The 27,728-nt window shown below is 45.8% G+C and overlaps 1 protein-coding gene across 1 annotated transcript in view; it reads right to left on the reverse strand.

Moving 5' to 3' along the window:
• Positions 1–27,728, reverse strand: part of ccdc85ca (coiled-coil domain containing 85C, a) — a 41,625-nt gene that overhangs the window by 4,342 nt on the left and 9,555 nt on the right. The window contains exons 2-4 of the mRNA XM_010894835.4: positions 5,973–6,052; positions 3,625–3,732; positions 4–195 (exon numbers count right to left, since the gene is read on the reverse strand). Of these exons, the coding sequence (XP_010893137.1) occupies positions 4–195; positions 3,625–3,732; positions 5,973–6,052 (380 nt within the window). The remainder of the gene's footprint in view (positions 1–3; positions 196–3,624; positions 3,733–5,972; positions 6,053–27,728) is intronic.

Here is a 27,728-nt window from a genome sequence, read left to right on the forward strand (position 1 = left end):
TACGTTGCACATCTCCCTGACGATGGCCTTCTCCTTCTCACTCAGGTTCTCATCGTAGTCTTCAGGGAGCTTCTTCTCAAGGTTCTCATGTACCTGCAGCACTTTCATGGCATGGGCTACAGCTTCAGGTTTCTGGCCCACAGACAGGTACCCTGCAGGGGCGGGTGGCTCACGATTAGAGGTCCTAACAGAGCCCTGGAGAGAGGAAAGGAGACATGGTCAGAGTGGAAACCCAGACATAACCACACACAAATGCACACACTCTTTATTGCAACTTTAGTTCACAGAACTCGGCTCCTAAATGAGGTTATTTCCCTGAGATAAATCAGCTCTTTAAATCTTCCCAGTCTTCAGCTGGTGGGGTCAGATCTCCCTGGTCCTCTCCCGAGGGGTCACATCTCCCTGGTCCTCTCCCCAGGGGTCAGATCTCCCTGGTCCTCTCCCGAGGGGTCACATCTCCCTGGTCCTCTCCCCAGGGGTCACATCTCCCTGGTCCTCTCCCCAGGGGTCACATCTCCCAGGTCCTCTCCCCAGGGGTCAGATCTCCCTGGTCCTCTCCCGAGGGGTCACATCTCCCAGGTCCTCTCCCGAGGGGTCACATCTCCCAGGTCCTCTCCCGAGGGGTCACATCTCCCTGGTTCTCTCCCGAGAGGTCACATCTCCCAGGTCCGCCCCTGGTGGGTTACTTCTCCTGGGTACACCCCTAGTGGGGTCCCATCTCCCAGGTCCGCCCCTGGTGGGTTACTTCTCCCGGGTCCGCCCCTGGTGGGGTCACATATCCCCTGTGTCTCTCCTTCTCTGGGTCAGAGCTGATGCACAAAGAAGCCTTTGAGGGAGTTGAGCAGGGGACCAGTCTGACCCTGCTTTATTCTACCCTATCTATGCAGCTCAGTCCCAGCACTCACTGTCCAAGCCCATAGTTATCCCTGCTCCTGGCCCTGTCCAAGCTATTCTCAGGCACTGCCTTTTGAGCACCGCTCTAGCGTTAAATCCTTTACAATCCAACCGACATTCCAACACATGCACCTCCGAGAGAGAGAGAGAGAGAGAGAAAGAGAGAGAGAGAGAGAGAGAGAGAGAGAGAGAGAGGTAGAGAGAGAGAGAGAGAGAGAGAGAGAGAGAGAGAGAGAGAGAGAGAGAGAGAGAGAGAGAGAGAGAGAGAGGTAGATAAGGGAGAGAGTAGAGAGCAGAGAACGAAAGAAAGACCAAGAAAAATGGAGGGACGGGAGAAATGGAAGAGAAATAAAAGGAGAGAGAGGAAGGAGACAGAGAGAGAACAGCAACGGGAGGAGAGGGGCGGACTCATACACACCCACCATGCACACACACTCCTACACACACACACCCACACACACACAAAGCTGAGAGAGCAATAACAGCAGGCCCATAGTCAATGGTTCTGTGGAGGTCTTCTAGTAGAGGAAGGATATGAAAGTGATCAGTCTGTCAGTCTGATGATACCCAGTATCAATACTCAGACCACACAGAGACAGAAAAACAGGTTCACCACCATATGACCAGGCCTCTGGTCAACAGTAGAACTATGTTGAGAATTGTGTGTGATTTGTGATAAAAACCTGGCCAAAGATGATGAAGAAATTCAAAAAGAATACAATGAGGGGCTCTACAGGACACATATATAAAACCAACCATTTTATAATCTGGAGAATGACTGACTGAGTTGGACATCAAGTGTGCCACAGTATGTCAGATATAATCTTGATCGGTTGCTCTTGTTGGTTAAGAGAGTCTGGACTTTGCATTAATAAACACAACAGGGGCTATGATGGCTGAGCTCATTTTAGCACGTGATGGATGTTTCGGTGTGTAGGGAGTTTAAAGCGGGTCATCAGGAGTTGCGGCGAAGCCTTCACGTATATAGAGTATTCATTTCTCCCACCCTTGACGCGGAATAACGTGTACATCATGCCATGTCATGGTTTGAGTGGAGTGTGACATGACAGGAGAGAACAAGAGTGACTCTGCATTATTCAAAACATCACATCCTTTGTTTGAAGTGACTGTTCAAAGCCATGCTAATCAGGACAAGAGTCTACAGTGACCGTCTCTTACTCCACACACCACACATGCTTCATTATCTTCTCCTTCCTGTGGCTAAGGAGTGCCTGATTGGTTAGTGGTTACCACAACAACCCCTGAGGTCTCTCTCAGGACCAATCAGAACATCATTTAGATTAGGCGTGCTCTTCAGTGTCTCTCTCACTCTCTGTTTCTCTCGCAAAAACACACTTGGTCCCTCTCCTTCAGTCCTTTTCCTTTCTTCTTCGGACCGCTAGTCTCCTCTCCACTTCTCCCCTCACCTTCTCTCCTTCCCCAGAGTAGTGCAAGGCAGTGAGGAAGAGGAGGGGATGATAGTTGTGAAGAAGACGGAGGATAAGAAGTAGAAGAGAGGATGATGGGGGATAGAGGATGATAGGAGAGGAGGGGACAGAAAGGACAGGATGAGGAGGAGGAAGACAGAGGGTAATAGGACAGGATGAGGAGGAGAGTGGATGATGGGAGATAAGGGAGGGGGGGGGGGCATGACAGGAGAGAAGGGGGCAGAGGATGCCCCCAAGGTGAAAGCTGGAGAGGGAGAGAAAAATGGAATGAAAGAGAACGAAAGAACAGAGGGTGTCTTTGCCCTTCTAAAAGGATGGAAGCTAATTTCATTAGTGCTCTCAAAGACATCCTCTGGTAAACTTGGAACCAATAGAAAGACACCAGGCAGTGGTGGACATAGGGAGAGAGAACAGAAAGGAAACAGAAAGAAAGAAAGAAATAGAAGGAAAGGGGGAAAAAAGCAGATGTGTGCAGAGGTTAGGGTGAAGTGAGATATTCCTGTTGGAAGGTTTATTTTACTGCCCTGGTTACTGGGTCCAGTCTGAGCTGTGTTGACATTAAAGAGCTCAGGTTATTGAGTCTTAACTGCGACTCTGAGTGGAATACGGAGATGACCTCACAGAGACAGGGCTGGCCTCACAGAGACAGGGCTGGCCTCACAGAGACAGGGCTGGCCTCACAGAGACAGGGCTGGCCTCACAGAGACAGGGCTGGCCTCACAGAGACAGGGCTGGCCTCACAGAGACAGGGTTGGAGTTGAGCTGCATATTACTAAAGACTAACATTCAATACCGGGAATATGTTTGGACTAGCTTCAACTCTTTGTAGTCTTCCAGGATCAGGAAACGCCTTATCAGAGTTTTTGGAAATCTTTCACACCCTGAGTGTGACCTGCTAGTCAGTCTCCCCTGCTAGCTTTGATCCATCCAGGGTCATGACCCCTGACCCTGTCCTTGACCAGCTGGAAGGAGGACCTGAAACAATCCCATTCCTCCGGTGATCTATGCTTCAGTGACTGTCACCATGGCAATGCCTTGATTGTTGTTCAGTTGAAATCTGTCGCAAATCGGATCAAAACAGACACATCTATTCATGATCAAGAGTCTTCTGGGGAACTAGGATTGGTCCCCAGAGCAAAACAGGGAGATGGGGCAGCCTCAGGTGACAGGGTACACGCACACGCTAACACACACACACACACACACACACACACACACACACGCTCACACACACACACACTCACACACACACACTCCAGGAGGGGTTTAGTTCCATACATACATTGTTGAGGGTGTCCGGCTGATACTTGGTGAGAGAAGAGAGCTGAGACTCAGAGTGGTAGAGAGACAGACCCTTCCTTAAACTCTTCAGATCACCACTGTTGGCCTGCTAAGAGACAGACGGACACACAGAAAGATAGAGACAGACAGATGGGGGAGGAAAGAAGAGAATGTAAGTATCAACGTGCCGCTGATCTCAGAACAACAGAGAGGCGCACAAACAGCACGGCATTGTGGGTTGAAGATCAGAATCGTCAACAGGGCATTTTGGGACACAGTAAGAAAGCAGTTGTCGGTTCAGTTCATTCATTAATTGCATATCACATTAATGTATATTGCCAGCAGGTCATTTAATCACGCCTGACATACAGTAAATGGCATCCCTTTGCTTCAAGTCACTGCAACGTCAGATGGGACCAGCAAATGCCAATGAACACCCCCCCCCCCCTTCACAAATGTCACAAATCCGTGTTTATCTCACGGGATCAGGCAACACGACAGAGTCCAGACAGATAGTTGTTTCTGTTGAGCTTTGGAGAGGATTGGCCCCTTTTTATGGAGTGATTTACTACGATGAGCTCATTGTAAACTGTTGCGCTGACGACCTAAGACGCTAAAGCAAACATCGCTCTGCATAATCGCGATTAGCACAACTGATTGCGTTAGAGTAATTCCAGTTTCTGTAGGAGTGACCAGGCTATTGCGCACGGTTCATGCAGGGCTGGTTACAACAACTGCTCTATTTGGACCTTGGTGGGAGTAACCAGAGAAATCTACTGTTGGCCGACCTCTGTACTTGTTTGTGGTTGTACATTCTACTGTCACCTGACGCCATAAAGCGTCTCAGGAGGAGATTCACTGATCTGGGTTTTGTTTATCTTCTCAGAAAAAGAAATGTGTGGATAGAGCAGGTGCAACTGATCCCAGACCTGCACTCCCCTGAGACGCCCTTTCAACACGAGCCCTGTTAGTTTAAGAGTGTTAAGGGACGGCCACTTCATAAAGAGGGGTATTAACCCAGGGGGAGCTACGGTTAGAGGACCAAGGTCTGTTCTCCCTTCCAGGACTAGATTACATAACAACCAGACGTGGAACATTTACAGTGACCTGGATACCAATACGTGCTATAGTGTTCTGTGTTTGGTTGGTGAGGATGTGGAAACCCCATCCACAGGAGATCACCATTCTGTCAGCCTAACACAGAACAGTAGCATGTAATCCGTGTCCCCACACAGCCCGAGCAGTGTGCGTGTTTATGTGTGTGTCTGTATGTGTGCGCGCGTGTCAGTTTCAGTCTCTCTGTGTTCTGATTGGTGTGGTGTGCTAAGAGCTCATATGGGTTGGGTTGTAGTGGGATTACAGTACTATGCCCAAAGTGAAGCCTGTTATGAAAGCTTATTGAGGCGGTTATGGGAGGTTATGTAATCAGAGCTGTATGGAACAGGTCTTTGTTACTAAAACACGCATTACATGTCCCAAATGTCACTTTATGCAGTGCACTGCTTTGACCGGGGTTAAGGCCGTCTGGTTTGAAACCAGTGTGCTCTGAGGTAACTCTGTTTGTTACGATGTTAATAAAACATTTTACCACTCTGAGGTAACTCTGGTTGTTACGATGTTAATAAAACATTTTACCACTCTGAGGTAACTCTGTTTGTTACGATGTTAATAAAACATTTTACCACTCTGAGGTAACTCTGGTTGTTACGATGTTAATAAAACATTTTACCACTCTGAGGTAACTCTGGTTGTTACAATGCTACTAAATTATCAGGCACTTCTCGAAAGCGTCCTTCTCTTTCTGGGATGAACTACTTTGTGTGTGTGTGTGTGTGCACATTCGCGTTGTTGCTCCTCACAGATCCCTTTCATGTGAGATCTGACCCTAGACAGAATGACAATGATAAGCCATGAAACATTCAGGCCATGTGCGATGCGTCCTGCCCTTCCATCATGTTGCCCCTCATTCATTATTAACGAAAACTTTCACAGCGAGGCTGAATTATTCACTTAACCCTCTCATCGCAGCAGGTGTAAACAAGCAATCTCACCCTCTATACCAACCTCAATCCCTTCATCTTCCCCCTCTACCTCCCCCCCTCTCTCTCTCCCCTTTCCCTACATCACATCATATTCCCTGTGTACTCAATGACATTGCAGTATTCAGCTTTCACCTTTCTCTCTTTCATGTCTCTCAACGCTTTGAACGACACATTCTCATCCCTGCCTCTCCCGCCAGAGAGGATGGATTATAGGAATGGAAAGAGGAGAACGTTAGAGGGAGAACGAGACAGAGGACATGGGGGCAGTGATGGTTTTCACTATGGTGGGCCAGGTACGGTGTGGTACCTGTGATAGAAGCTGCTTGTTGTCCTCTTCTAGGATGCGGACCTTGGTCTCCAGTTGCCTGATGTAGTTTGAAGACACATCTGGAAGGATGAGAGACAAAAGACCCATGTTAAAGAGCACTCATCCCAGACCTGCTGCACATCAACAGCAGTGTGTGGCAAACAGCACCCTTCCAGCACATACTGCACTTTTTACAACATGGTCCATGTTTAAAGGGAATAACTGGGAATCTTGTTGACCACTCTAGCTATGAATGTTCACTGACATTAACATTTACAAGGAGTGGGTATTTCTGATCTGCTGGTCTCCAAAGAGGACTGCCCCCCCCAGAGTCCGGCTCTAGGTTTCTTCCTAGGCAGTTCTTCCTAACCACCGTGTTCCAAACTGCTTGCTCCTTGGTGGGGGTTTCCGTACAATCACTTTGTGACAACTGCTGACGTAAAAAGAGCTTAATAAAATCCAGGTATTTGATTGATTGCTGTACCGAATAGGCCATTTGATACAGCTGTCGTCACATCTGAACCACATTTCTAAAACCGTGACAAATTCCTACCCCTCTCATCAACACATCACAGGTCTCAGTTCCATTTCTGAAACCCTGGATGTGAACAGGTCCAGACCCATGTGGGCCCACAGCTCCAGTCTAGCCTCTGTAAATTCCTATTAGCCTGTGTTTAATGTATTGTTGTTTGGGCTGTTTATCATGTATGTGCTCAGCTGTCCTCTCTGCTTTAATCCCCCAGCAACCCTGCAGTCCATTGATGAGAACAGTCCGTTCCCATGGCAATTATTGTTGTGGCGAAAGCTCCAGTAATCTGAAAATTGCTTTTTTTCTACTGTAAGCCCCTGATACCCAATAGTGGAATGTACAGCTCCTTTAGAATAAATCAAATCCTCACCCAGACCACTGGAATTCTGGGATTATTTTAGTGGCATGAAAACTTCTTTGTCTCTATTATTTCACTTTGAATGGAGGGCATTTATAATAGCAGCAGTTCTCAGGCCCCCTAAATATATGCAAGTACACGTGCACACACACACACACACACAAACATAATGCGAGTGTGTCCTGTCATTGCCTTAGCAGTTATCCTAACATGGGGACAGGAGCAGTAGAGAATGAAGTGCGTGTGTGCGTGCGTGCGCAAGTGTATGTGCGCGTGCATGCGTGCGTGGATTGTGCATGGTAATGATTGATGACTAAAACTCAGTGAGAACAGATCTCTTCACTCAATCCCTCTATTCTTTAGGAATGGTCTGTCTGGCCAACAAGAAACACACCTGTTTCACCACATCTCCTTCAGAAGGAAAAATACAGAGGAAAGAATGAAGGATGAAAGAGACACAGAGAGATGGTGAACTCAGCAGTGGAACCAATGCCAAGAAGACAAATGGTCTAGTTTGTCATATTGATGTGAGAACCGTGACACAGGCCAGACTTCATCTCCTTAATCACATCACCTCTGACCTTATTGAAAGTAAATAAAATAAAAACACATTACACTCCCTATTGGACAGGGGTTAAGTCCCAAATGGCGCCCAGGCCCTATATAATGAACAAATGAACAATTTTTTTTTTTTACCAGAGCCTATTTCCCAGAGCTTTATGGGTCCCGGTCAGCCTGAAGAGCATAATGTGGCACTTGCGACAGACAGCGCATTAACTCCACCACCAGGGGTCAGCACATTACACAGACCTAGTCAATACCGTCTGTCTCAAGCGTGCCGCACAAGCCCTGAAAAGTGAAGCCAAAACGTCTCGATCGCCCCCTGGTGAGTGGTCCCAGTATAGGTCATAAACCCCGCCCTCCCCATGTTATTCAATGGGACGCGAGACCAACTAAACAATTAAATTACCCTTCAAATATATTTTTTCCGAAGCTGGTTTCTGTCATTTACTGTAGTTTGTATCACGCTAATGTAAATTCAAGAGTTTGTTTTTAAAATAAGTTTGTTTTTAGTTAGTTATTTAATGCTCTAAAAACGGTGGTGTGACGTCGTGATTCACAGCTGTGATTGACAGCTATCTGAGCCGAGGAGCCACTGAATCTTCGGAGGACTGAGGAGATTGGAACTTTACATTTAATCTCTAAATTTCTATAATTTCACACGGACATAATGGGTTGTTCTGCAGTACATTGTGCTAACCGATCTGGCATTTCCAATCGATCTTTGAATTTTTTTCGGTAAGTTACATTTATAAGCTATTTAATTAGTAAATACATGTAATGGGCTAGCTAACGTTAGCTAAAAGACAACAAGCCTCGTTAATAGCCATGTTAATAGCTAGCAGGTGATCGTTAGCTAGAAGTTACCAATTATTTTTGTATTAGGCCTATTCTAAATTAAGGTTAAACATGATGTAAGTTAGGCTATAACATATCGTCTAGGTTTAACAAGCAAAGGTTGTACTGTACTTGGACTTGCGATTGATTACGGTATGCGCATTCTGCGAGGGAGAGTGAGGGCGGGGCACAGGGGTGGGGCCGTTGATTTCGCGGCTTTAGGGCTTTACTTCCTTCTCGCTACTGCGCATAACTACTGCGCAGAACTGGTCCCAAGATCGCTATCTGCGCAGACGCAAGTCCAAGATGTCAGCGTCGTATCAGGACACTGGTGGCTTCATTTTTCACCAATGGAAAAGAGCGAAAGGGCGTCGTCCATTATATATACAGTCTATGGTCTGTCTACCTGTCTGCCTGCCTGCTCGCCTGTCTGTCTGTCTGTGTGTCAGCTGTGAGGACATGAGGAAAAGACCAACTGATAGTCATTAACTTGATTCCGCCTTCAGTGAATTGCGCAATGTGTTCTATAGTAAAATCACAGGAGAGAGAATGAAAGGAAGAGAGAGGAGGAAAGAGGGGGAAAAAGAGAGAAAGAGGTGAGGGAGATGGAGGAAGAAAGGGATAGACAGTGAAGTAGAAACCCAGGAAAAGGACAGGGGGAGAAAGACGGAGGGAGAGAGGAGAGAGTCCCTGGCTAGTCTCCTGTGACTACAGTAATCCTCTTAGCCTTCCTTGTGACCCTCTAATCTACCAAAAGTACGTTAGAGCTGCTCTGGTCAGCTGACCTGACCTGTACCCTGCAGACGGGCAGCAAGCCCATTACTTAACCAGGCCGGCAGCAGGACCTAGTCGCAAGGGCTTCGTCCCAAATGGAAGCCAATTCCCTGTGTAGGGTCCGACTTTACTCCCTAGGCCAAAGTGTGTCAGGAAGACAGGAAAGTCCTGGGAACAGTCTATTCTGATCATCCTGACGGTCAGATGTAATCTCATCTGGCTGGGCTCCAGTGTCACACACCAGTGTTACATGGACAGTCATCCAGAGAGTCATCCGGAGTCATCCAGACTTTAGTGTCTGTCAAAGGTCTGGCTAGCTGGCCTTCTCTACCAGACAGGACTCTTTTTTTCCTGTCCCGCAGTGGTTCACAAGAGCGTCAGGCAGAAAAAGGTATCCTCTGAGCTCAAACACCTCTTCCATTACCAAACGGGATTAGAGTTGGTGACAGAAAGAGAAGGCCATCAGACTAGGACTAGAGAAAAGCCGGTAGAGAACAGTAGACATGTATTTCCATGGGATGGAAGAGGGTTTCCCAGCGACACAACGACAGACAGACTCACAGGTAAGGATGGTGTGTGTTCACATGGCCGTGGATTATGACAATGACCTGCTTGAGTTGACACAACTTTGAGGGGGACATCTGAGAAGATCCGTCTCGACAGACTAGCTGGAACACAGGACTAGTTTCTGAATGTTCTGTGAGGTGGATGAATGGGAGGGGAACTGGCGGGACTCCCATTATGGAATCAATTAAAATGAAATCAGGCCCCACCCCCCCCCACCCCCCCACCCCTGTGACTCCTGTCATTATAAAAACACTAGTTTAAACACACTCCAACTCTAACTCTGAACACGCATGCCTGTATGCACACACACACACACACACACACACACACACACACACACACAGCCCCATATGGATGTTATACACACACCGTACACTCCCCTCATAGCAGCGGCCCTTAGAGCGGTACAATAAAGAGAGGCTCTGAGCTGTGTGAGGTGGAATCACTTACATTGGTCAGCAGGGGAGGTAGAGCAGGGGCCTCGCGCTCACACAAACACACGCACGCACGCACGCACGCACACGCAGCTGCAAAATAAACCCAGGAATGATTTCAATTTTCTCGGAGGTAGAGAAACTAGTGGGGAGGGGTAAGACACACGGGAGACGTTAGGGCAGGCAGACAGTGTCGCATTGTTCTACATCCCTCTGTTCCGCACTCCGCCTGGGGACCCTATATAGTAGCCCCACCTGACCAGGGCCGCTATAGTAACCTGAGCTGTCCCATACGGGTCTGATGCACGCCTAAAATGAACCGCCACATGCAGGAGATGTGAGAAACCAAATTGCTCACCGACGAAAACTACAGGCAGTACAGACCAAATAACAAGCAGTCACAGCAGTCACGTTCGTTTATAACAGTAAACAAGGAAGTGGAGCTCCGCATCATGGGAATACAACGGCAGAAGGGAGAAAACGGGTGTGTGTGCGTGGGGGGGGTGGGGTGGGGGATGGGGGCTTGATTGAGTACAGCCCCACCTGTTGTCAACAGAAAGAACTGCAACAAAATGTTCATTAAAGATTACTTCCAATAATTTATTATCTATGAATATAGCATCTTCCTAAATTGCATATCAGTTGTGTTAGGATTTTATTCTATGTTCATTGGTCTCTGCCTTGCTGCTTCAGACTGCGTTCTGCCGATTTGAGTTTGCAGTAGTAGGCCATAGGCTAAGCATGAATGTGGGGCTAGCCCCTCTCTCACAATGCAATGTACATTGTACGTGTGAAAATATTAATACACATGCTCAGAATGTTAGTGTGATCCATGTAGATCACACAAATCTGATGCCAAGTGAGGCTGCCAGCCAGTAGCCCCACTACAGCGTCATTTCATATTTCAGACCTGATTGGCTGCCAACGTCGGCAATAAGAGTGAGAAGTGTAGCTAGCTTGTTAGCATCACAAACGCCAGATAACGGGAGAAAATGAATAAAGTAGATTTCATACTAGAGCACTAGTTTGGAACAATTAATTTGGAGGAGAAACTTGAAGTAAAGCGGCTTGGTGCCCATCAACCACGGGATGTTGTCATCACTAAAACTACTGGTAAAAGTAACCGCAGGTTTAACGTGGGGTGGTTAGCATACAAAAGAAGGCACCCTTCTGTTTTCCATGTCTGCTATTTGATGGAGATGGCACTTGGTCGAGGACTTTCTGAGTCATCTGGACAATGCTGTGAAATTGGGCTTACTTGGAAGGGTAAATGTCGCAGCCCAAATTAACAGTGCATACAGGCGCTCCATTGATCAGCATAACAAACAGGTGGAGGAAAACAGGTACGTTCTCAGTCGGATCATAACATGTATTAAACTGTGTGGAAAATGTGAAACCGCACTGTGGGGGCACAACGAGTCAGTGGACTTCCTGAATCCTGGAATATTCAGATTCATTTTCGAGTGTGAGGGTGATTTGAGACTTCAGTGGCACTATGACACTCAACCCATCTTCAAAGGGACATCTAGCACTGTACAAAACGAACTGTTAGACTGTAAGTATGAGACATCATTTGTTGCCATACAGGCAGAAGAGACAACTGATGTCTCCTGTAAATCACATGGTGGTTGTGTTGTGATAAATGTTGCCTGACAATACAGTGACAGATAGGTTTTTGGAGTTTGTGGAAGTCAAAGATAAAACTGGACTCTTCTAATTTTCTAATAGCATAAAGGGTGTGCTGGAACCACTGAATCTGGGAGAAAAGCTGATCGCTCAGACTTATGATGGTGCAGCTGAGTGGAAACGTCCGAGGGGTACAGACGCTAATGAAAGAGACATACCCGCATGCCCAGTTTGTTCACTGCTATTCTCACCAGCTGAACCTGACCTTGCAGCAACTTTGTTCAGCAAGGATGAGCATCCTGAAGGTGTTTTTTGCAGATTTAGCTGCTTTTGCCACCTTTTCTCTGGCGCTCCAAAACGTGTTGCAGCACTTGCTGAGGCAACGCAGAGACGCATTCCAAGGCCACCCGCTGTACGATGGAACTTTAAAAGTAGAACTGTCAATGCAGTTTGGGAAAACCGTGCTGTGCTGCTCCTGTGTATGGAGGACATATGCACACAACCAGGATGGGATGAGGCCACCATAAGTGAGGCATACGGCCTGTCAAAAAACTCAGGGACCGCGCCTTTCTGCAGCTGCTGGATTTTTTTTTCTTCCTTATGCCAGAAGTTGATGTTTTATACAACACTGCAAAAACAGAGCATCGATGCATCTGGGATTAGCAGTGCGCTCCCCCGTTTCAAGGAGAATGTCCAGAATATGCAGAAGCAAAACTGATGAATGGGCTGCCACCGTTCACGATAGAACAGACGAGCCAGGCCAATGAGTAACCAACACAGCGCCGGTGATGAAGGAGGCATGCGACACAGTCATCTCCCAAGTGGAGCAGAGGTTTTCACAAAGTGACCACCTGATCGCTGCCAAGCTGGTTGACAGCTCGCTCTTCCCAGAATTTGTCCTGTCATTCCCTACATCTGAGCTTGACTGTACGGTGAAACTATGGCCTCTAGGAAACAAGGAAAAGTTGAAGTCTGAGCTGACCACTCTACTGCCACACTGAGCTTCACACTGGTAAGATGGCCCTGTCTCTGTTAAGATCCATCAATGAGAACAACCTATAGGAGGCTTTTGCAGAGACCGTCATTATCATAACAACACCTATGACGACATCCGAGTCAGAGAGGAACTTTTCCACCTTGAAGAGGGTAAAAACCTTCACTCGCAATACCATGGGACAGCCGCGACTCAACACATTGGCCATGTTGTCCATCAAAAGCCAGCTGATTCAGCAGCTACATGACTTCATTCCCAAAGTCATCAAAACTTTTGCCCAGAGGAAGAAGTGTCAGTGTGTCCATGCTTATCTATTAAGATTGTCATAGAATGGATCTGTATACCTAAAAAGTTGTCTTACTGCTTCGTTGTGGCCTTCACTGGTGTTCCGCTCATTGCTGTTCGTGTATGGCCCTGTAGGCACATTTTGTTCTGAGCTTGGTTGCATTCCTAATTTAGGTTTGTAAATGTGACAGTGGTAAGGAGAGCAATTACACAAGAAGGTCTCTCTCTCTCTCTCTCTCTCTCTCTCTCTCTCCAGTATGTGTACTACAACACCTGGTAGAAGCAAGCCGCTCTGTGAGCCACACTGTTTGTTGATGTGTTAAATAAACACATCAGTAGCAAGAGGGAGTTTTGTAGCTTTACTGGTATGTATCCTATGTTTTGAAATGGTTTGTGCCCCACCAGTGTTTTACATATAAAAACACCCCTTGTCATTCCATTTATGTAAGGACCTGAACATTGTACCCTAAAGACTCAGGAAAGATGCATTGTTTGTCCTGATGAATTACCCTTTCACAGTTACATAACCATAGTTCTCTACTGGCCTTCACACACACAAACACACACACACACACATGCAAACACACTCCAGGAGGGCTCATTAGCAAGAGATGGAGATGGACCTGCACACACAGAGACTTCCATCAAAACACACAGGCAGACAACCATCGACACACACACAGAGACACACACAGGCATCAACACACACACTTCCATCGACACACACAGACAGACCGACATGCTGCCATCGACACACACACACACAGACAGACATGCTGCCATCGACACACACACACACACACACAGACAGACATGCTGCCATCGACACACACACACACACACACAGACAGACATGCTGCCATCGACACACACACACACAGACAGACATGCTGCCATCGACACACACACACACACACACAGACAGACATGCTGCCATCGACACACACACACACACAGACAGACATGCTGCCATCGACACACACACACACACAGACAGACATGCTGCCATCGACACACACACACACAGACAGACATGCTGCCATCGACACACACACACACAGACAGACATGCTGCCATTGATACACACACACACAGACAGACATGCTGCCATCAACACACACACACAGACAGACATGCTGCCATCAACACACACACACAGACAGACATGCTGCCATCAACACACACACACACAGACAGACATGCTGCCATCAACACACACACACACACAGACATGCTGCCATCGACACACACACACACACAGACATGCTGCCATCGACACACACACACACAGACAGACATGCTGCCATCAACACACACACACAGACAGACATGTTGCCATCGACACACACACACACAAACAGACATGCTGCCATCGACACACACACACACAGACAGACATGTTGCCATCGACACACACACACACAAACAGACATGCTGCCATCAACACACACACAGACATGCTGCCATCGACACACACACACACACAGACAGACATGCTGCCATCGACACACACACTCACACACAGACAGACATGCCGCCATCGGCACACACACACACAGACATGCTGCCATCGACACACACACACACACAGACAAACATGCTGCCATCAACACACACACACAGACAGAGATGCTGCCATCAACACACACACATGCTGCCATCGACACACACACACATTCAGCCATCAACACACACACACACACAGACAGACATGCTGCCATCAACACACACACACAGACATGCTGCCATCGACACACACACACAGACAGACATGCTGCCATCTACACACACACACCCACACACACAGACAGAGATGCTGCCATCGACACACACACACACATTCGGCCATCGACACACAGACACAGACAGACATGCTGCCATCAACACACACACACAGACAGAGATGCTGCCATCGACACACACACATGCTGCCATCGACACACACACACACACATGCTGCCATCGACACACACACACACACATGCTGCCATTGACACACAGACAGAATTCCATCAACACACACAGACAGACAGACATGCTGCCATCGACACATAGACAGAGACAAGCCCAGTCCCACAAGGAACATTCTAGAACAACATGAAGAACAGTATCAGATGTGTGTTGCACCAGAGCCTGGTAAGGACTTATCACCAAATATGTTGGAAGACAAAGACAATACAGACATTCTAAAACACACACACACACACACCCTAACACATACACACACCCTAACAGACACACACACACTCCAAACGCAGAACCAAACAGGACACAGGAGAGAGGAGAGGACAGGAGAGGAGAGTGGACAGGAGAGGGTAGGAGTGGAGAGGCTGGCGTCCTAGAATTACAGCCTGTCAGCAGCTGGCCACTTCCTGCTACGTCCTGTGGAGGGGCTGTGCCCTCCGCTCAGACACAGGCAGAACCAGGAGACAGACAATTGGTGTCTCGGAATCAGACTGCACAGGGGAAATACTGTATGGCAATAGGATTCTGGGTTTTGCAGAGTCAGACCTACCAACCCACTGGCTCATCATTCATTACATGCAACGTATAGAGACAGAGAGAAGAATGGAGGGAGAAAGAAAGAGGGAGAAGAGTTGCTCAACTGTGTAGGGGAGAATCCCCATGCTCTTTGGTTACTAGACACCGTCCCACCAACCCAAGCTGTGGATTTAGCTGGTTGACAGAACATCCGCTTCCATTTCACGGCCCATGGCTACGCCCATGTCAACAAACACTTTCCCTCTAAGCTGCTGTACAGCACCGAGAACCAGTGAAGGTTGGATGATGGATAGAGCGTTATTAAAGGGAGGGCGAGTGGGAGAGACCAGATATGCCCAGGCCTCCCTTCCCAGAGCCTCCCCTGTCGCCATCAATTTCTGTTTGAGCTGCAGAGAGAAGAGTGATGAGACAAAGCACTGAGAACACACACACACCAACGCAGCATTGAAGGTAAAGGATATCAACAACCAGACAGCATCTTGTCTTTAAGCACCTCCCCATTATTTATAAGTAGTCACTAGTCCTACAAAACAACTGTGATAGTCTGCTATTTGAATAGATTTCCACGAGGGAAAATAACTAGTTAATATAGATAGGTCTCCATCTTCCGTGTTTGTGCTGTTTCAGGGAACATGTACATTTCAGCCTGACTGGCTTCATGGTAAAAGCTTATTATCATTTCCAACCAAGAGATGCGGTCTTCCCACTTTGGCAAAACAATGCAGCTCTTTTAGCACTATGATTTATTAGCTTGACTGCATTCATTTCGTAGTTAAAATTGAAACCAATTTCCTCTATGTGGGCAATGCAAACCATCTCTACTTCGTTTGTGTGTGTGTGCGTGTGTACGTGTGGAGGTGTGTGTCTGTGTTTAATTGACCTGAGTACATCCGTTTTTTGTTGTCTTCATTTATCCCCCTGGAATGACGCCATCAACACTCAAACTCCAGATCTCTTTGTTCTTGCCGGCAAGTGACTTAGACTACATTGGCATTCACAACACCCACAGCAGAAATTTCTGTGTGACCATGAGTGGGATGATGGTAAAACACTGTATGACCCCCCTGACCATCCTGACCCCACTGACCACCCTGACCTCACTGACCATCTTGACCCCCCTGACCATCCTGACCCCACTGACCACCCTGACCTCACTGACCATCTTGACCCCCCTGACCATCCTGACCCCACTGACCACCCTGACCTCACTGACCATCTTGACCCCCCTGACCATCCTGACCCCACTGACCACCCTGACCTCACTGACCATCTTGACCCCACTGACCACCCTGACCCCACTGACCACCCTGACCTCACTGACCATCTTGACCCCACTGACCATCTTGACCCCCCTGACCATCTTGACCCCACTGACCACCCTGAAATCACCTGGACATCTCTAATCAGCTGGGTCTCCCTAATCTGCTGGGTCTCCCTAATCTGCTGGACCTACCTAATCAGCTGGATCTCCCTAATCAGATGGACATCCTTAATTAGATGAAACACCTTAAACACCTGAAGAAGCCTGACCAGCTTAATCACCTGGACAACAAAATAATCATATTTCTGTTCTCAGGGTATACAATGAAAGAGGACCCTTCAGAAGCATGCAGTACAACACCATCAGCGTGTAGCATACATTTACACACTGACATACATGTTGTAGGCTAACTGAACTATATAATCTCTGTTTGAATCTGCACAAATTTCCCCAGAGGATGTGCATAGCACACTTCAGATAGTGTGATTTAAACGAGGTCCAATTCCATATTCCCCTCAGAATGGAGATAGCTATTAACCTGACCTATATCAGTGAAAGACCCTGTAGGGAAACAGTAGTGCTAAGTGCTATAAAGCCACATGAGATATCTAATGGCTTCGGTGCTAGGCTAATTACCACACAGGATAAAACAGTTCGATAGCAACCACTAGGTTAGGCCTCCCTACAGAGGGACTGGCTGTATTTCATTCCATCCTCTCTGCTACAGTTCACTCCACATGGTAGATCTGACAGAACTATAGCCAGGGGATGTGATAGCCAAGGGGTATTGCAGAAACTAGGCCTTTTGCTAGTACCTACACTGAACAAGTCCTGTGTCTATGAAGAGCTTTTAGGCTTAGCTACACATCTAGGATCGGCTTCAACACTCTGAATCCTTACCTTAACACTGAGGTAATGAAACACTAAACTCCCTTTAGATCAATGTCCATGGGCAATGTAGCCTATAATATACCTCTGTGTTCCAAACAGCATCCTGTCCCATAGCCTGCACAACTTCTGACAAGGGTCCATAACAAATAGAGGCCCATTTGGGACACAAGTGTCAGCATGGTCTTGTCTCCAGGGTCAAGCTGTAGGCTAAGGCTAATTGGCTTCAGATGAGAAGGATCTGTTTTATCTCGCCGTGTTTTACAGACCCTGGCTGAAAGCTGGAAGCATCTCAAAGAACAATGCATTGGAAATACTGGCAGACTGATCAGAGCCACTGGCTGGTGCAGTTCGACCACCACAAAGGTTTACAGCACTCTACGGGCCAGGCTCCGCAGCGGTGTGTGCCGTCTTGCCAATTCCCATGACAGTGACCAGATGTTGACCGAGACGGCACAAACACATCCAGGCAAGCGCTCCGTTACTACGACAAGGCCGAAGAGAAGCACGCATCCACACTAAACATCTGACTAACTATTTTGTTTACCTCTTCCAGCGGGTCAATAAAAGAACGTCTTAACTCATGTAAACTGTGCCTGAAGCCCTGCTGGTGAAACCCTGCTGATAAAGCCCTGCTGGTGAAGCCCTGCTGGTGAAGCCCTGCTGGTGAAACCCTGCTGGTGAAGCCCTGCTGGTGAAGCCCTGCTGGTGAAACCCTGCTGGTGAAGCCCTGCTGGTGAAGCCCTGCTGGTGAAACCCTGCTGGTGAAGCCCTGCTGGTGAAGCCATGCTGGTGAAACCTTGCTGGTGAAGCCCTGCTGGTGAAGCCCTGCTGGTGAAACCCTGCTGGTAAAACCCTGCTGGTGAAACCTTGCACTGACCACACTGATAAAACAAGAAGCAGGATAAGCTGCAGTTTGAGAAGGTATGTGACCTGTAGACACGTTGTTTAGTAAGTCTGTCCTAACGGCATCATTAACACACGCCAAAGTCAACACACAGATACCGTGTCCAAAGTTCAAAGGTAGCTCAGGGATCTTTAGAGCAAAAGTGAAAGTCAGAAGGGAAAGACAGGCAGGGACATACTGCTTTGGAATTTTGTACACTGTTATATGATGCCAATAAAGCAAATTTCATTGAACTGAATGGAGAGATCAGATAGAAAGTGGGGAAGAGAGAGAAAAAAAGATGTACAGAGGGAAACGGAGACAAAAATGGCGATGGACAGAGAGGCAGAGAGACAAAATCCAATGAGGGGCTTTGACCAATGAGATGGCTTCCCCTCCGAATGTAATAAACAGATCAGGGGAAAAAAGTGTTTTACCCCCTGCTCAGATTTCATTACATTCCTCTGTACCCCCCCACCACCCTGCCCCCCACCAACATGTGCCTTGATCCCCTCCCACAAACACTGTTCTGAGCAAGGGAGAAACTGTCTGTCTGTTTGTCTGTCTGTCTCACACAAAATGACTGCGTGTCTGGTGGATCCTTCCAAAGTTCCTGTTCAGAGGTGTAATTATGTCAAAATCTTTCAATTACAAATGCCAGGACCTGTTATTTTAGTCTGCTGCACTTCCAACCTCAAAGGTGTTAACAGGACTACAATAACCGGTTCTGAATTGTCCAAAACTGTGATACATCAACGACTAGAGTGGATTAAAGAACTGCCTCAAGGTCTTCTTCTACCTGCCAGCGCATTAAAACACAGTTAAACAGTCCTCCGACGGCCTGCCTCACACAAGACTTAACTTGATTTGAAAATAAACAGTGGAAGAAGGAAGACGGCCGGGCAAAGAGTGATCAGAAGGGAAACAGCGTGTAGAGGGGACAGACAGCATACCAGGGCATTGATAAGAAGTTCTCCTAGCAACCCCCCCACACTGTTTGACTCCAGGGCCTGCCTGTTCTTTAGTGTCTTATTGTCCCAGTGTCTGCTGCTGTCCACATTGATTCACTGTTTGTCCGTGTGTTTTTGGATCCCTGCTGGATAGAGGTAATGTCACTTAAAAAAATGCTAGCCCATCATCACCAACAGGGAGTCGATGATCTTATACATGAAACATTGCATTTTAGCCTCTGAAAATGTACTGCATAGTTTGTGGCTAGCATGGGTTCATCTGATACATAAAGAACAGCCATCAATAGCATTTTCTTTAAATCCCCAAATTTGAAATGATGAAAACAGATGGGGAAAAGGCATTTCCCATAAGTTAACGTCCACCGAGATTCACGGAATTTGAAAAACAAGGGTTATCATTACTGTAATATCGATACGGGTGACAGGACATTGCGGTCATAACTGGGCAGAGACCCGGGAAAATATTACAGATCCCAGCACCGATTAGAACCAAAATGAGAGACAGAGAAAAGGAGAGGGTGAAGGAGAAGAGAGACAGAAAACGACAGAGGGAGAGTGGCCCATTTCTATCAGAAAATATACGTTGATGCTCATGACCTATATTCCCAGTCACTGTATCTCTCACAGAGGTATGTCCATTTAATCTTATTTCCAATGAACAGTACAGATTACACCTCGGTTTTCTGTGTGTGTGGGGGGGGGGGGCTGAAACAATAGATTGGAACAACATTAACGGCTTGCGAGGGCATATTTGCCAATCCCGTTTCTGCTAATGGAAGGAATTGTCCCACAGAGAACGAGAGGAGGTCAGGGTCTGGTCAGAAACACAAAATGTGTGTCTTGGGGTCACGGGACAAGAAGGTAGCACTGGTCCTATCCCAGATTGGACATAAGGTCGACATGGGGTGTAAGAGATGCAGCCTGATACATACTGTTAACACAGACGGTTAAGGGCAACGAGGCAACCAGTGACATCATGCCTGATGCGTGTGTATGTTGCGTGTGATGGGACAATTTACATAGCTGACTATCACATCTTCCTTTTCCCTCTAAATCATTAATGAGGAAATGCTTTGTTTATTTTTGAACCACTTCTTTCATTCAGGCCCCGCGAAAGAATGATTTGCCAGGTGGGTGGAGTTAAGAAAGGAGAGAGAGCGCCCTTGATTGACAAGTCAGCGTGATTCAAAATTAAAACGACCTGACCTGATAATTGTTTAACTAGGTGGCCTCACATTCCAGAGATGATTTCAGAGCTTTTGTTTGAAGCATTGCCAGAACAAACCGGGCTGTAGCTCAGGACATATCACCTTATAACCACATACAGGGATGAGGACACTACGGGAACAACATGAGTGAACCCTGGTCGCTTTGAAGTTTAACATGAATGTGCTAACACCGGGTAGAGGTCGATAGGTGGCAAGTTAAAGAGTGGGACTGAGGTAGAGAGAGAAACAGATAGGGGAAGAAAGAGTAGAACAGAGAGGTAGAGAGAAATATAGAGGAACAGAGGGAGGTAAATAGCACTGCAAAATTCTGATTAGACAATAAGATTCTTTCTAAAGTTTCAAAATAAGGATATCAGCCATATTCAGAAGTGTTTTTGTGGCTGAATTCTTGTTTTCAGTTGTTTTTTGTTACAAGCAACATTTTCTCCCTATGTTTGGCTTAATTCAAGGCTTTTCAACTCCTTTTTTATGCTTATTGTTGTGGAAGAATTACCTGCAGTGAGAGAGAGATATGGAGAGAGAGAGTGTAAGAGAGGTAGAGCGAGTTAAAGCATGTATTAAACTTTCAAACAGATACACTAAGCAGTGTCATAAACCTCAGGCATTAGATTAGAGGCCTTGGCTTATTTTACACAGAGAGACCTTTGGCCGTGACCTAAAATTGCAGCACAGCCCTGTCTGTCTGTCTTATGAGTGTGTGTTTCTTGGAAACAGTAAAACCCTGCAGACTAATCTTACCTAGTCGTACCTAGGGATTTACAGGCAGGAGAGATTTGCTCTCAGATCTCACAATGAACCTTGACAGTTGGGTAGTCATCTCCAAAAATACTGTGACAGACCCCGACATAACTCTGGACCCTGATCTCTCTTTTGATGAATATATAAAAACATATTTCAAGAGCAGCTTTAATACATCTCCAGAATATTGCTAAAATTTTTGTCTTCAAAAACTCCCTTATAATGAAAAACGTTAATCCACGCTTTTAATACTTCAAGATCAGTCTTTCACTCTTCTCTCCAGCTACCATGATAAGACACCTACAGGGGATTACATAGACCTGCTCCTACTTATCACATACCTATAAGTAAGTTACATCCACAAGATGCAGGCCTCCTTAATGACTGGCAGGGCTTTCACCCACAGAGCTCCATTATTGTGAAATGATCTGACGATACATGTGAGAGACACAGATTTCGTCTCACCTATAAGTGTTTAATGAAGACTCATCTCTTCAGTACGGTCTATGATTCAGTGTAATCTGGGTTCATGCGTTTTGTTGGGAGGCCTGTCCTCTAAGCCAAACCCAGGGGAGGACACCTCCTAGCCTTTACAACACCCTCAGACGGGGCCACAGCGAAAATGCTGGTTATCTGAAAATGCAAAATACTGATGTGGCCAGAAAGAAAAAAGGGGATATCCTTTTATAGTCTTCGGCATGCCCAGTCAACAGAGGACTGACCACCCACTCTCTACGCCTCTTCCTAGGTTCTGACCGTACTAGGGAGTTAGTCTAAGGCCTTTGTGAACGAGGTAAAAAGGGCCTAATAAAATAAATGTCATTTGATTTTGGTTAGCCTGCAAGGTTAGGCTGATGTCCTATATCAGCTCCTGTGATAATGAGGCCCTCCAATGTAAAATGCAGGGGAGTGGGATAGAAAAACAGCAGCCAGTAAAATGAGTTTACGTTCGCAATTCACCAGCGCAAACTTTCAAGCGCTAGCGAACATAAATTACACTCAAATATAAACATATGTAAGTCATAAAGTGGAAAACAGAACTTTGGCTAGCTCCTCCAGTGTGTGTCAGCCTTGGCGTTAGCCAGCCTATTCCCGTCCTGTAGGGCTGTAGCTGCGCGATGCGTCATTCACCACAGTGGTTCTTTGAAGAGCCCCCAACTCCTTTTGTCTGCAAAACAATAGTGTCGGACAGATGGCCCAAATAAGATTCTCACACACACACACGCACACAACCCCATTCAACCCGGTCCAGACAGTTACAGGGTAACCCGCCCCCCAGAATCACTGCCTGTGATGAAGTAACAGGCTTACAGAAACACACAGAATGGTAAATATTGTAGCTAAAAGAAAACAGAATAACTAGAGGTTCTGAAAATATGTATAGTATTTCTATTCTGATGCCTCACAGAGTGTGAGACATCATACAGAGGGGGGTTCATGTGAGGAAGAGATAAAGATACAAATATAGACAAGAAAAATGTGAAAGAAACATAGCTAGAGAAATAAACTCAGATGGACAGAGAGCCAATAATCAATTTGAATTTAATTAAACTAAAAAAAGAGTGAGGCAGAGACAGAGGGAGAGAAAATCTGAAAGAATGAAACAGAGTGGAAAAGATAGAAAGAATGTGAGAGGCACAAAAAGAAAGAGAGAACTAAAGAGAGAGATTAAAATAGTCTAGGATTTGGGAGAGTGATAGAGCTACTGGGATTAAGAGATTGGTCAGATTTAACCAAGATGCTAACTTCAGGCTCAGCCAATCAGGCTTATTTGTTGTTATGGTCATATTAACACCAGACACATGCCTGCTCCTTGCAGGAAAATTTCAAAACATGTCCCTAAACAGTGTCCAGAGTTCAAATGGATTGGCATTCAATTAGCTACAAGCTAAATATAGTCTACATTTTCACTATAACAAGGGACTGGGGTTGGTTGATTGTATCCGATCTGTAGATTAGTATTTTGTATAGAATGGATTGGGATCAGTATTAAACTCGGGTAAACCTGATTGTCCCACACCGATGAGAGGACAGTGCAACAAGGTTTATTTGTTCACAGGCAATTTCTCACAGGCAATTTCTCACACCTGTGTAAATGCTAGCCTTTTTGTATATGGAACATTAGCTTGTCGCGCCAAGCTGATGCATAGCCCAGCAGTCAAAGCAATTCTGTATAACTTAGGAAGATATAAATACATACCCCCATGAAACTGTTTGAGAATTTTTTTTAGGAAAGTAGTATGGTTAAAACCACAAACCCGGGGGGCAACATGTTTACTTGTTCCATGATGAATTGGTTCTTCCTCCAACTCTTACCCTCCAAAAACGACAGTTGGAAATGCCCCAAGTTACTAAGAACATGTCATCCTTCAGCCACTGTTGGAATGCTTGGCATCTGAAGCAAATCAGACTGAGGTAAAAACACATTGAAATATATACAACTTAACTGACGAGTCTGTCACATGACTGAAGACATAGTGGCTGCCGAGCTCATTCACCTCATTGGTCCTGCCCTGCAAATTACTCAGTCCTGCAAATGCTGACACAACAGGTTTCTCCTGTACTGCCTTGACCTTTGTCTCAAGTCTCGCCCTGCATGTGTGGTTGCAGTATCTTGTAGGAAGGCCATGCTGTGACATTTCTCTCACACTCTCTTTCTCTCTCTCCTTGTCTCTCATTCTACCAGTCCTCTGGAATCAATCAACCGAATGATAATCCTCTGTTGCTATGGTGTTCCCACGACTACCACCTCCTGGCCATGAGGCCAGCCAATCCCGGCCTCCCACTCCCCTTTGACCCCCTTTTAGCCACCAATGGGGTGGATCTGTCCACAGGGCCAGGATACAGGGAGAGTGTGAAGAGAGCGAGGATATAGAGAGAGATGGTGTGAATGGGTGATGTCGGTTATGTAGAAATGTGGATTGAGAAAGCGATTGTTGGAATAGAGAGAGATAAATATAGACTATATATATTTCCTCATATATATATATATATATATATCCTCATATATATATATGACTGTGTGAGAAACAAAGATACAGAAAGGAAATGCATTTGTCCAAAGCAAAAAGAGATGGATAAGGAAAGAAATGCCATAACGAAATGTACCCCATGAAACTCAATGCCTCCATATGAATACCTAGCTAATTCATTCAATCTGAGCAGTCCACATTGTACTGCTAGTGAGCACAAAGCCAACGTGGAAACTTCCATAGGGGCGTGCACATATATGCACACACAAATCCATTTATTTATTTAAAGGGTCCATATGCAAAAAGAAATCCAGTAATACTAGCAGAAATACAAGCAGAAAAAACATTTTAAGTTAATGCTTCAAATAATGTTTTCTACAAAACGCTTCAGAGTGCCTCAGATACTCATCTATCAGTTTGCATTGATCCTCATACTCGCAGTATTATCCACCCCATGTTAAACTAGTTAATACAATTGGACTAGCTAATACTATTCAGGTTTCTTTCGGTAAGAGAAGATGTGGTTGAGACGAGTAATTCAGTCTGGTGAACGTTACAGTCAGGACTCTACGCATTGTCCCATTAATTAACTCTGTATATTCCCTGTAGGCCCTCTGCAGTACTGAGGCTGCCTTTAGCAAAGTGAGATGTGTCACACTACAGGTGTGTTCATACAAGAAAATGCTTGGGGCTTCCTGTTCTAGAGTGACACTAAGGAGTGCTGTCCAAGTTCCGACACAATGCTCTCTTTTGATATGCAGGGTGTGGCCTTTTTACACAGTAATACCAAGCAACAAACAACTTCCTCTACTGTCTATGGAAGAATGTGGTGTATCCTGACCAGGAAGTCTTTTGAGTACGTACACACACACGTGAAATTCCTTACTGATAATTTCTCCCTACTGTTTGTTGACAGACCAGAACTCTTTACCTAAGCGTGGCTAGCTTGGTGCCATATTTCTCTGTGTTTCAGCCAACTCCTGAGAAACCACATGAACATAATGACCAGGGGAGTTCAGCTAAGAAGCACGTTCAAATCTAGGATGAGACTCACCTTGTTTGTTTTATCAACATTCTTGCGTTATGACTTTGCTTAATGTGGCTCTCAAGATCAATAGAGTTTCCTGCCATAGCGCAGACCAGCGTTACAATAACACGAAATAATCTAACCGGCAATTAGGAACGCATCACCAACACAGCTATCCAGTTATTACAGAAAACGCCTGAGACAGAGAAATATGCAATGTGAGAACGTAGTTATATCTGGGGAGTCATGTTTGGATTTATGGGCTTCAACACGATACAAATCCATTTCAATATCTTTATATTGCTCCTGCCATGCCCATTGTGAGTCAGAAGGATATTAAGAAATCATGCAGTTTCCTGAGTTTGACAGCTCTGGGAAAATACATGAAGCAATAGTAAAAAAAAAAAAGCTCCAATATGGATCTGTTCTAAAAGTAATTCAAATCTAAATGTTGTTTGGCTTAGCAGAGGAAGAGTTCCTCTGGGATGGCCTTCAGCGATGCACGCACACACAAATAATCCCACACCTCATGGTTTTCAGTAACACTACAAGTGTTGAGGCCAAATCAGTGAGCATATGGTTTTCCTCTTGTTTGTATCATTGTCTCTCTGTTAGACTTCTCCAAAGGTACTGGGACCATGAACACGGTTTTCTTCTTTTGGCTCTTGACTTTAAAAGTCTAAAATTAAACAATTACCATATATAGCTCCGAGTGGCTTTAGATTATCCTAGTTGAGTATTCCTACACTGAGAAATCCAGATCCTGTTGATCACTGTCATTGCCTGCCTGCCTGCCAGCCTGTCTGTCTGCTTGTTCACCCATCTGCCAGCCTGTCTGCTTTACTGACTATCTGTTTGTCTGGCTGCCCCTTTGCATGTTCATCCATTTATCCACCTGCCTATCTGTCTGACTGTTTGTCTGTCTGCCTTGCCCGTCTGGTCTGGGTCGGTGTCTAGAAGAAACCCCCTGGTAATCTGAAACCCAACCCTGTTGGCTTTGGCTTGATGTCCATCTGTCCAATTCAGATCCTTTACACTGTGGGATGAGACCTGTGTGCGTGTGTCTAATTAATGGCCAAAGTTCATGGGAAATCCATCAGCCAATACACAACCTTGTGTTCTCCATCTGCCCTGTTCAAATAGAATAGTTTCCTCTGCCTTTACAATGGAAAAAAATTTGTTACCAACCAGTCAAATCTTCACACAAAGGTCTAACTATGCAGTGTTTAATCAGAGGAACACAGTCGAGTGATTTTCCTTCTCTCTGCACTGTAAATCAGACAGGCTGAGCACTAAACATGCTAGTGGTATAAAACACACACACACACAAAAACAGGGCCAAGAGGCAGTCCGTTCGCAGAAACATGAGGTTAAATCTCAGGGGAGGAGAACTGAAAGATGAATGAATGGATGAATGAATAGCCTATCTATTCAGGTGGTCGGGAAACCTCCATCCACAAATACACAGCCTTCCTCAATGTAAACCAATGATCCAACTGTGTTATTCTTCCTCAATGTAAACCAATGATCCAAGTGAGTGTGTTATTATTCCTCAAAGTAAACCAATGATCCAACTGAGTGTGTTATTCTTCCTCAATGTAAAGCAATGATCCAACTGAGTGTGTTATTCATCCTCAGTGTAAACCAATGATCCAACTGAGTGTGTTATTCATCCTCAGTGTAAACAAATGATCCAATTGAGTGTGTTATTCTTCCTCAGTGTAAACCAATGATCCAAGTGAGTGTGTTATTCTTCCTAAAAGTAAACCAATGATCCAACTGAGGGTGTAACTCTTATCAGTCTTATCAGTAATTCTAACAAGCTATGATCGGAGCAGACAGACAAAAAACAGGCTTTTCATTGGAGGAAATAAAAAAAGAGTGATATTTCAAGTCTTTGCCATGATGATGCAAAACTCTCTATAAAAACCCAGGACATTGGGTCATAGGGCATTCAGTTGCAAGACATTAGGTTTGTAGGATATTCAGTTGCAGGACACTGGCTTGTAGGATATTCAGTTGCAGGACATTAGGTTTGTAGGCTATTCAGTTGCAGGACATTAGGTTTGTAGGGCATCAGTTGGAGGACACTGGGTTGTAGGACATTCAGTTGCAGGACATTGGGTTTGTTGGACATTCAGTTGCAGGACATTGGGTTTGTAGGACATTCAGTTGCAGGACACTGGGTTTGTAGGGGTCAACACCAGACCAGCCAGACTGTCTGCATCCCTTTTAATCCAGAGCCACTTTGAGTTAGTGCATTCCTCTTAGGACAGGTAGGTCGGTCAGCCACATAACTTAATGAGCAAATTTTCCT

Source organism: Esox lucius, chromosome 15, assembly GCF_011004845.1.
Source record: "Esox lucius isolate fEsoLuc1 chromosome 15, fEsoLuc1.pri, whole genome shotgun sequence".
Lineage (NCBI taxonomy): Eukaryota > Metazoa > Chordata > Actinopteri > Esociformes > Esocidae > Esox > Esox lucius.